This window comes from Cyprinodon variegatus, unplaced genomic scaffold (assembly GCF_000732505.1).
Source record: "Cyprinodon variegatus isolate N-32 unplaced genomic scaffold, C_variegatus-1.0 Scaffold313, whole genome shotgun sequence".
Lineage (NCBI taxonomy): Eukaryota > Metazoa > Chordata > Actinopteri > Cyprinodontiformes > Cyprinodontidae > Cyprinodon > Cyprinodon variegatus.
In genome coordinates this window covers 125,788-136,910 of record NW_015150766.1, presented here as the reverse complement: position 1 = coordinate 136,910, position 11,123 = coordinate 125,788, and the positions used below count along the sequence as shown (strand labels likewise).

Below are 11,123 nucleotides of genomic sequence, written 5' to 3'. Positions count from 1 at the left end.
TAAAGTCAGAATTCTGAGATTAAAGCCAGAATTCTGACTTTACCATATTAAACTAAAATAATATTTAAAAATCAGTTAAGTTTTTATTTTTTTTCAGTGGCCCTAATCCTCTTCCATACTCACCTGTATTTTAACACCAGTTTTTTTCCAAATCTTTTTGATCAGTTTGCAATCCGCAATATATTTTTTTAAATCAAACCCAATATTTATGAAGGCTCTATTTAACCATTTTAATTAATTGTAGAGACAAAAACAGTCCTAAATATGTTTAAACCCTATATGCTTTTCAAATACAAATCCACATTTGTCAGCTTGGTCATTCCTTAGTAGCTATATTTTCCCCAGAAATATCTGCCCTCTATAAATAATTTAGCGTGCATTAATTAAGGACAAAGTGCAAAGAAATCAATGTTCACTCAACACAAGTGTTTTTATTAAAAACAGTTCACAGCATCCTTAGGGTTTTCTTTTATCAACTCCAAGGGAATCAAGATGACAAGCTTTAAAGAGGCAAAATGATTAATGCTTTCCTTTCGGATACTGTAACATCAGTGTAAACAGTGTAATCTTGGATACTTTATCAAACTGGATTCTTAATTATTAAATTCAAGAGATGTAGAGATATCCAGGCTATCATTAACATATTTAAGGCTACCGATTTAATCTGACACGAATGGTAGTCCATAACCAAAGGCAATAATAAATGCAGGTATCAGCACTTGGTATTTTATCATTTCTGATGGAGTAAAACAGTAGCTTTGTTCATGTTTGTAACAGTTCTATTCACATTTAAGTCCAACAGTCCCAACATCAGGTAAATAAAACTAATGCTTTATGAAGTGCGGAATTGTAGTATTCATTTTGCAACTCAAGAACAGACATCCTTTCCTTGTAGGGCAATTTGATGCCAGAGCTCTCAGTGGGCTATAAAACTGACTGACAATGATTAAGTCACCATCCCCCAGGTCTGTTCAGGACGTGCAAGAAAACTGGTGGGAAAATACAGCAAACGTATGAAAACCATGGCATCGTTCTGTGCTTATGTGCATCCTTTACAGAGAAAGAAATGTCAGCAATCTGTTATTAAGTTATCCTAATCTAAAGAGCACAGTTTTAATCTTTCCAAACAGTTAAAACACCAAAAACTATTTATCTTATAGGGATTCTCCTTAAGGCAGGTACGAAGTCAGTGATGCATAAACTGTCTCTTTAGCTTAGCGTCCCATCGTTGGCATGGTGACAGCAGGGCTCGTCACGGTGGCGTCCTCTGCCTTCCACTGAGACGTCACAGTCTTGATCTGAGTGAAAAACTGAATACCCTGGTGGTGAAAGTGGAGTGGATTTGTCAGCAAGTCAAAGGGAAAACATGTTTAGTCTCTGGGATTATCAATGCAAATCATCCTAAAAAAAAAAAAAAAAATTTTTTTTTGTCTTTTTACCTGCTTGCCATAGAAGTTGGTATCTCCTCTGAAAGAACCTCTGGAGCCAGTAAAGGAGAACATGGGCAGGGGGACGGGGATGGGTACGTTCACCCCAATCTTAACAAAAGCATAAAAACACCTATGAATACTTGCCAAAATGGGAGGACAAGTCTAAAGCAGAATAAACTAACAAAATGTAAAACATTGGGAGCAGAATCTGGATTAAGGGATTCTGCAGAATCTAAGAGAACTTGTTGAACATAGATGAACGGAAATCTAAAAACCACATTTTAAACAACCCATCTCCATGATAAGGGGCACGTTTGATCATTTCAACTGTTCACTGGAGCTCTGCCGAGCCATTTTATTCAGTGCCATGTTGCACATTTTGTCACTCAAATTGGTTTCAGGTCTATCCAGCTGCATCCAGAAGCAATTTGGTCTATGTTATTAATAACTCTGCCTGGAAACTGACAATGAACAGTGAGGTTCTACAGTGTTGTGCATATACAAATTCATCAAGCAATGACAGTCTAAGACGCTAATGCAAATGAGCTTCAAGTCATAAACCACTGATGCTTTATAAATATCTTCAGCCAGGAGAAAAGGAGATTATCAAAACAAAATGAACCACCAGTTCCAGGTGTGCAGCTGAGATTAGGATCACAGATTCAAAAGCAACTAAATCTCCATTAAAGCTTAAAACCATTTTTTTTTTGTATAAATCTTCATTCTTGTGTCTTTTATAAACCCCCTCACCTGTCCTACATCCACTTCATGTGTATATTTGCGTGCTGTGGCTCCATTGGTGGTAAAGATGGCCGTGCCGTTGCCATAAGGGTTTCTGTTGATCAAAGATATGGCTTCATCGAGCGTGTCGGCTTCAAGGATTATGAGCACCGGCCCAAAGATCTCCTCCTTGTAGCATTTCATGTCAGGCTGAAAAGAAAAGGAAAGATGAGAGAAGAGCTTCCCTGTGAAAAAGGAAAATTCTGGGCATCATTAAGGTATCCCACTGCTGCTAGTATCCCCATTTCTGCTGAAGATAATCAACAGTGCTATAGATTCATTTTGTAATATTTCAAACAACTTCTTATTTTAGGAATTTGAAAAACTCCAGAAACCTTGATGCAAGAGGAAGGATGCTACTTTGAGAAAACTGAAAGTTATTAGAGGGATTCATTAGTCTGAAATAGACTGCATTAGCACAATAGGCAGGAAAAAAAAATCTGCATTTTCCTCAGATTAACCCTACAGTGGCCAAAACCACACATCCATTAATCTCCAACAGAAGCAGTAAAAAAATAGAAAAACCTTTGATTCTGACGAACAGGGAGACTGTTTTTTTTTTTTTTTTTTGCCTCTGATAATAACTTCAGCACCAAAATAAGTTCTGCAGAAATGAGACGTCCTTGGTTATTAATATCATTTCCATTTCATTTTCAGAACCACATACAGGGACATGCAGCTCCAGAGGAAAATAGCTCACTTTTTCTAATAAAAAAAAAATCATTATTAAAAACACCTGGAATCCAGGCTGTCCATTCTATTAGGCAGGCAAAAGTATTCATACCCCTCAACCTTTCCACAACTGACCTAAATGTCTTTTTCTGGGGATTTGTACATGAAGAACCAAATCACATCAAAAAAAAAAAAGGAAAAAGAATAATATTATATATCCCTCTGCGTCTACACACACTTCAAAATTCTGCACTACTTTGGCCGATAACATCAAATCCCCCCAATTTACACAAAACTTTAATGTTGCAATGAAAACTTTTGTAAGAAGCTGTAGATTAGGATTCCCATTCTCACCCTGACGTTGCTTAAGATGGTGGGTCCAACAAAGTTTCCGTTTTCATATCCTTTGACGTGAACGTTCCTCCCATCCAGCAGCAGCTTAGCACCTTCATTAACGCCACTCTGGATCAAATGCTCCACCTTAGCCTTCGCCTCAGGGGAGATCAGGGGCCCCACATCGGCCCCAGGTTGATCACCTGAAGAAAAACAATACTATTTTCTTTACAAACAGGCAACCTGAACAAAGCTTTGTTTTTAAAATAAAACGCATGATAATAGATAACACTTTGGACTGATTTGCATAAAAAAAACTCTTCTTCTTGTTACCTGCATTTACGCGCAGCGATCTGGAGCGCTCCACCAGCTCTGGGAGCCAGTCACGAGACTCTCCGACAAAAATAGCAGTGGAGAGAGCCATGCATCGCTGACCAGCGGCTCCAAAGGCAGCCCCCACCAGCTGGTTGATGGTGTTCTCTTTGTTGGCGTCAGGCATCACCACACCATGGTTCTTTGCACCCTAAATGCCAAAAGAAAGAAAAAAAAAAAAAAAGCAAGCACAGATGTCGATATGTTCATTTTTACAGAAAATAATGGCCTTTCTAATTGAAGATTGGAGCATTTGAGAGTGTTCAGTGAAGCGCTCCGAGTACCATGTTGGACTGAACCCTCTTTCCATTCTTGGAGCCCCGCTCGTAGATGTACTCTCCTGCCTGGTTGGATCCCACAAAGCTGATGGCTTTAATGGCCGGATGGTCACAGATAAAATTCACAGCTTCACAAAGGAGAAAGAAAAAAAAAAAGAAGAAGGTTGAGCCTTTTTTTCTTTAAAATAAATGTTTGGATTCGCATCACAAATAAGAACTTTATGCCAGTTTTCTGCAATATCATAGTTGGTGCATAAGGAATGTATTTATGAACTAGAAGGATTTAACGCTAATGTGTTTATTGCTCCCTTGAAAATAACTGTTGTCTTTTCCTTTGGGGTTTCCTGGCAGGGAAAATACCTCATTAAACGCCTCAGATAATGCTGTGCTTCCTCATGTCACCAGTAAAATATCCTGAGTTTGACTCTTTGTTTACTCTTGCTTATATTTCTGTGAATTGGCATCATGTGTCAGTTGTAAAGCTGCTGCAGTTTTCAGCAAAGGTCAGTCAGAAAACAAATGGACAGTTCTTTGTGTCTGTCGCCTAAATCACATTACATAAATCTAAGTGTGTGTTTATAATGTGAAAGATCAAAAAGTAAAACAAAAGGATATAAATACAGTGCAGATATTTCCTTTCTGGACTGGATTCTGTTGCTTACAACTAATTCATGCTGGGAAGCCCAGAAAGAACAAGGAGTCACAGGCTCACCTGCATGCTGCCCATGGATGATATTTAGAGTACCATCTGGTGCTCCTGCATCCTGGAGCAATTTGGCCAGGAGCATGGTGCAGCCTGGGACGCGCTCGGATGGCTTCATCAAATATGTGTTGCCGCACACCATCCCGATGGGGAACATCCACAGAGGAATCATGGCAGGGAAGTTGAAGGGGGCGATGCCGGCGCAGACTCCGAGGGGCAGGCGGTACGTGTACGTGTCCATGTCCTTAGTGATGGAGGGCAAGGTTTCACCCAGCATGAGGGAGGTGATGCTGCAGGCGTGCTCCACCACCTCTGAACGGAGGAGAGGAGGATAATGACTAAACCTTTAATTGAGCAGAGAAAATAGCCAAAACGCTCCAAATTGCTATTTAAATTGCTCCAGCCATTATGAGGCAAATTTCACACTGCATTGCTATTAAACCAAATGTTAAACGCCACACAACCGAAAGCTGAAATGTTACTGGAACCAGTTTGTTCTTCCATCTACAGACTGGAAGTGTTTAGATATCTGGTTAAAGAGCTGAACCTGCTACCCTCTGCCTGGTTGTGTTCATTAGGAAAGAATGAGAAGGCTTACACCTGCCTCCCTAAGCCTCCATAATAGATGGTGTATGTCGGTGATAAAGACAAGACAGCAGACGTGTGAGACGTGATTACGTCTAGAATGATGTTTCCAAAAATGTACAGTACATGTCAAAACTATTCAAACCTCCTGAATTTAAGGTTTTATGTGAGAAATCCTGTTAAACACATTAAAAGAAAAAGTGTTGCATTTAACCAAAGCTGCTGCTCCCTAAATGCACCAGGAAGCGTTATCACAAATCCTTCCTCCCAGCAGCTGTAAGACTTTATAACCATCACTGTTCTCAACAACCTCGACAAGTTTTATAGATTCATGCTGATTTTTGCACAGTTTCTATCTTAGTCAGTTAAATAACATGCTGCTCTTATGTTGCTTTTTTCCATATATCCATTACTGTAAAAATGTCCACAGCTCTTATTTTTTTTATTCTCCTGATGCATAGTATTTATATTGTAGAAAAAAACTGCACAGTACAGTATTTTATTAGCTTATTTTCTTAACTCTGTCACTTATTCTTTATTTTTATACACTTTTCTAAGGTTCACATTGTTTGACCACTGCTGCTATAACATTTTACTGCTGTAACACCACAATTTCCTCTTTGTGGAACAACAAAAGGCTTTTCTATTCTATTCTATTCTATTCTATTCTATTCTATTCTATTCTATTCTATTCTATTCTATTCTATTCTATTCTATCCAAAGCTGCACAGCAATTAATTAGTAGAAAAAACATGAATCTCTCAGAAATTCCTCTATGTGGATTAATAGATCTGTGTTTCTCTTCATCTCCTTTCCTTCATGCCGTCTAAAGTTTGAATGTGAACTTCTAAAGAAAAAGTTCAATTTCCGAGTGATAAAGAAAAATTCAAACTTCAAGCACCAGTGCCCCTGTTCAGCAGAAAATCTCAACAGCAGGCAGCGGGGCTCCAAATGGAGCCTGTCTTTCAGCTGATAATGGAAAAGTTAACTTGCCAGGAAAGTCTGAGCACAAAAACTGGGATATGCATCAATACACCTTTTTTTTTTTTTTAACAGCTCTATCTTGTAGTTACTGAAAAAAAAAATCATTTTTTTAAAGTTTGCAGGAATTTCTCACTTCCTCCATATGTTTCTCCTTGATGCTAGAAAGAATAAGTGCTACTCAGTGAGGTGAAGAAAACTGTTATTCTTCTATTCCAAACAAACAGCCTGAAATTTACATTATTTAACTTTTTCACTGAACAGCTGAATAAATGATGTAGAATCAGGTCTAAATATATGAATTCTGCAGCAGTACTGCTCACTGAAGCATGTGTTTGCGTAAATGAGATAAGATCTGAGTCAGCTCCATCTGAGGAATCCTGATTTCTGATGTTTATTCAACAGTCCTCTTAGTCTCTTCATGAAGTCAAGTCCCTAAACTCATGCCTCCAGAGGAGAAGCTAACATTTTACTCACGGAGCCCTCTGAACACATCTCCCTCTGCGTCTGCGAGCGTTTTGCCTTGCTCCAAGGTGATCACTTTTGCCAGTTCTTTCTGAAACATTGAGATCACTTAATTAGAGGAGAGATCATCCAGTCGGGGAGGTTCATTAGGGGGCTGCAGATTTCCCTACGATGTTATCCTTAATGAGCTGCTGGTAGCGCAGGAAGATCTGCTGCCGGCTTAGGATGGACGTCTCGGACCACGAGCGGAAAGCTTTGGAGCAGGAATCCACAGCTGCCAGCATCTCCTCCTGAGTGGCTTTGGGAACACGTCCCACTACTTCATTGGTGGCCTGAGGAGAAGGAGGTAGAGTATTCAAAGCTGACAGAGAACAAGAAATGATTACTTGGCACGACATGCTGGACATTATTCCATTATTATTAACAACAGAATATGTTTTTTTCCCTGACATTTACAGCCCTGAATGTTTATGAGATGAGATGGATGTGTTCCAAAGCAATAATCACCCATCACAGCGTAGCTAGAGGCGAATACTTCACAAGCTCCACAGCAGGATAGGTTCTTAACTATTTTTACACTCTTATTTTTCGAATGAATTCATATGAAACCCCATCAAAAAAGCAGTGAAAATCTGAACAATGTAGAGAAACTGATGCAGTGTTTTAAATTAAAATATGAAAACTCAGTCATTTGTTAGAAATGTTATGCCGGGTTCACACAGCAATCTTCAAACAATCTGAAGTGTCAGAGACCCAAAACATAAAGAAAAAGATGTAACTAGAAATCGACATTCAATTAATTTTTACATTTTTTAAACAAATATGAGTTTTTTGATTCTGATTCTTGAAGCCGAACTTGTTTTTTCAATCTCATTTTCATGAAAAAAAGTGAGATAATGATGACAAATGTGACACACGTTTCAGTTTAAACGAAAATAAACCCAAATGATTACCAAAATATTAACAGACAGTAACAGAGGGAGTTGCAATTTATTAATTTGACCTCAGGACATGGATTGCTGCAGTCATGAATCAGCAAACGCATCCATAAAAAAAAAAAAGCTAGTATTAGACAAAAACATCAGCCAGCTGGCCAACCTCTAGATGATGAGTTTGGTTCAACAGAGAGCCACACAAAACAGCAATAATTAGATTTCAGACAGGAAATCTTGCAAAGCCTTTAGAGATCAGATTAAGTAAACATGATAGATGAGGAAGAGGCAAGGATGATAGTTTATAGGCTAGCCGTGACGGTGAGACAACAGAAAAAAGAAAAGTGTAGTTTAAAAGGAGTCAAGCAGTAAAAGCAGGTGCACTACTTGCCACAATTGATATGGGTTTGGATTATGATGGATTTTTTTCTCAGGAAACACTTTCTAATTAACTATACCTCACACTGAACAAGGAGTTCTTCATTCTGCTGGGGGGGGGGACCACACGCTATGATGCACTACTCTGTGTTGGTCTAATCACAAAATATTTAGTGAACACACTGAGGCTCGTGACGAAATGTGAAAAACATTCAGGGTATAACATTCATTTTGAAAGGCACTGTAATTTACAAAACAGGACAAGTTCCTGCCGTCATGTCTCGCCGCTCTAGGCGAGCGCGAATACTCACAGGGTTGTGAATGTCTAGCCATTCAGACGAGCTGGACTCCACAAACTTCCCATCAATGAACAGTTTGGTTGTCGGCTGGAAGATAAAAGAAGCGTATAATTAAACCCCTTTTCCTGCATGATTACATTCTTAATAACTTTACTGACAACATCTATCAATCACCACAAAGTGTGCAGAGGGTGATGCGTCTCCTTGAAGCATTACATGGTTGCTTGGTTGCAATTAAACAACAATAATTTGGCTTAATGATATCCATCTACCTGCTAAATGTTTTAGTAAAGCGTAGAAAGTAGGAAAAGATGTTGGGAAAAATAACCAGAGGTTTTCCAGGCATTGATTAAACAAAAGGATCCAACAGTGGAGCAAATCTGAGCAGCAAATTTAAACAAACTAGTTCCCTATTACTGGAGGATTTTAAATAAACTTCCTGGCAATGCTCCAGTCTTCTGCAATAATTTAACAGCTTTAATCGCATTTAAAACTCTTCACATTTGTTACAGGCTCAGTGATTTAGCCTCTTGGCTCTGGAAGAAAATAAAAAATAGTTTTAAATGCAAAAGGTAGATCCCAAATAGTGAATGCAATAAAACTTTAAACAAAAGATAAATAGTTGAACAAATAATACTTAAAATGATTAAAACTAAATGAATGTCCAATGCAGCAGTCCAAAGAGTGACTTTGTGGCCCTTTTCTAAATATAAAGTAAATTGGATAACAAACATTCAGGAGATTACAATTGGCAAAATACAGCAAGGGTTTCAGGTGTAAGTTTTCTCATTTTGTTGGTCATAATTCAGTTAAAACAACTGTTAGAACAGAAAAACATTCAAACTCCTCAAAAAGCAGGAAAAGCGCAGGCCTCGTTGATATTAGGCCCTGTTCAGACCTACAATCATCTGTTCCTTTTCTTTATAAAGTAAACGACCCATTTTCAGCATGTTGATTTTGGTTCTACAGCTCAAAATGTCTGAACACCACTGGACTAATATGAAATTTTAGAAATATTTAAAACAAAAAATTATATATATATTTTTTAAATAGCCAAAAAAATTGTATAAGGTGATATTCTCAACATGAAGGCATTTTTACAAAATGAGGTAGGTGGTCGTAAACTGAAGGCTCCGTAACGACTCCTAACAATATCTAAATAACAAAACACAACAAATCCCAACAACCTTGTGAGATCCATAATGTCAAATAACACCTTAATGATATCAGTTGAGATAAACCTCTCAGTGAACTTTAGCGTTAAGGGACCCATCGCCTGCTTTTGGTGTGGGCTGCTGCTGCTGCAGAAAGACTGCATCCCAAGCTCTGAGGATCTTACCAATATGCAAAATATAAAAGTCTGACTTTTGGACTATTAAACAACTTCTGCATTTGAAACAACTCTAAGCCAAACTCTAAGCCAAATAAATTTTCACACATTATTATGCCAAGGATGTTATATATCTGTGATGCATTGTTTAGCTGCATCTCAAACTTTTCCGTGAACTCTCTGAGCTACTACTACTATGTTGAGCCCCTGTGACATTATTACTTGTACTTTAAATGTTTCTGTTTCTATTCTGTTTTGTTAATCATTTGGGGTTTAAGTTCTTTCTAATTAAAGATTGTCTTATTTTATTGCAGACTATAAAGGGTGCAAGGAAAATGACCCAAAACCAAGGATTTGATGAAGAATAGGATTCAAGATAGAGAAACTCTGCGGCATTGTTTGATCCCACAAGATCATTTCTGATGACAACACATTACTAGTTCCTCTCTGTTAATCTGTTCGACTAATTCAGCTCAGAATGAAAACCAGATACAGCAGGACATGTCCTCTTGATATATCACACATTAACTGTGATAAACCACACTTCTGGTCAAATATCAAAATGAGTAATGGATGATTACTGTCTCACCAGTTGATTAAAGAAAATTATTTCAATGGAAAGTTTCTAGCATTTGAAAGACCTCAAAAAACAAAACAACACACCATGTCCTCAAACATTATACATTTAATAATAGGTGGGAAAACAAAAACACCGACATCTATCCTTCCAGGAAATGTTACAAAGCCATTTATAATGCTTTGTAAACCCACAAACCAAAGCCAGAGCCGTTATCCACAAATGGAAGACAGATTATAAGCCATGAAAACCGTCAAGGAGCAGGGCCCTACCAAATGAAACAAGGAACAAACAATGACACAAAATGGGTTGTAGACTGAGTTTTAATAAAACAAAATAATAAAAAAAAACTGGTGTGACAGTCAAAATGCATGTCAGTCTGAAACGCTTAAAACAGACCTGAGAAATTCGTCAATGGAGATGTAAACACAAATTTTTATTTCGTGGTGTTGCTTTTTGCCAATGTTGGCTTTTTTTTTTTTTTTTGGGGGGGGGGCTTTCTTACAAAGAGATGGATTCATATGATTTTTTTTAATGGTAACCATAAAATCTGCCCTTCTAACCTATTTAATACTCTGTGCAATAATTCTTTTAGTAAATAAGAGACTTCAGCTGTTATAGTTATCTCAATAAATCACCGTTGTACTTTTCCTGGTAGAACTGTAATGTACAACGCCAAATCATGTGTATAAGTCACCTTAAATCTCTGCCTTATGTATTTATTATTTTTCATATAGTCCATGCACCTTTTCCTCCTTTTGGCACCTTCTTTTGACCATTTAGCCGATGAGACAAAGGAATTTCTCCCTTGTGTGATCAATAAAGTCTTATATCATCTTAAAAATGCATATTGGGTTTATTTGGTTGAAGAAATCGGTAAGGGGATAAATGCTTTGTTCTTTTCTCCATCCTGTAAAGAAACATCGAAACCTGATAAACAGGTTAATCACTAAAACTTGATGTACTGTGATTTCTTTGAGTGTTGTAACAGCAGCTGGGTGTCAGGAG

General features: G+C 37.8%; 1 protein-coding gene across 2 annotated transcripts in view; it reads right to left on the bottom strand.

Moving 5' to 3' along the window:
• Positions 1-418: 418 nt before the first annotated feature.
• LOC107090866 (methylmalonate-semialdehyde dehydrogenase [acylating], mitochondrial) overlaps positions 419-11,123 on the bottom strand; it is an 11,140-nt gene continuing 435 nt past the window's right edge. The window contains exons 2-12 of one of the 2 annotated variants that reach the window (XM_015384472.1): positions 9,025-9,051; positions 8,221-8,295; positions 6,770-6,931; positions 6,612-6,690; positions 4,578-4,880; positions 3,872-3,993; positions 3,549-3,738; positions 3,237-3,418; positions 2,181-2,360; positions 1,440-1,538; positions 419-1,319 (exon numbers count right to left, since the gene is read on the bottom strand). In XM_015384472.1, the coding sequence (XP_015239958.1) occupies positions 1,215-1,319; positions 1,440-1,538; positions 2,181-2,360; positions 3,237-3,418; positions 3,549-3,738; positions 3,872-3,993; positions 4,578-4,880; positions 6,612-6,690; positions 6,770-6,931; positions 8,221-8,295; positions 9,025-9,051 (1,524 nt within the window). In that variant the 3' untranslated portion in view covers positions 419-1,214. Of the gene's footprint in view, positions 1,320-1,439; positions 1,539-2,180; positions 2,361-3,236; positions 3,419-3,548; positions 3,739-3,871; positions 3,994-4,577; positions 4,881-6,611; positions 6,691-6,769; positions 6,932-8,220; positions 8,335-9,024; positions 9,052-11,123 lie in introns of those variants that run through there. The other variant, XM_015384471.1, reaches the window with a different exon arrangement.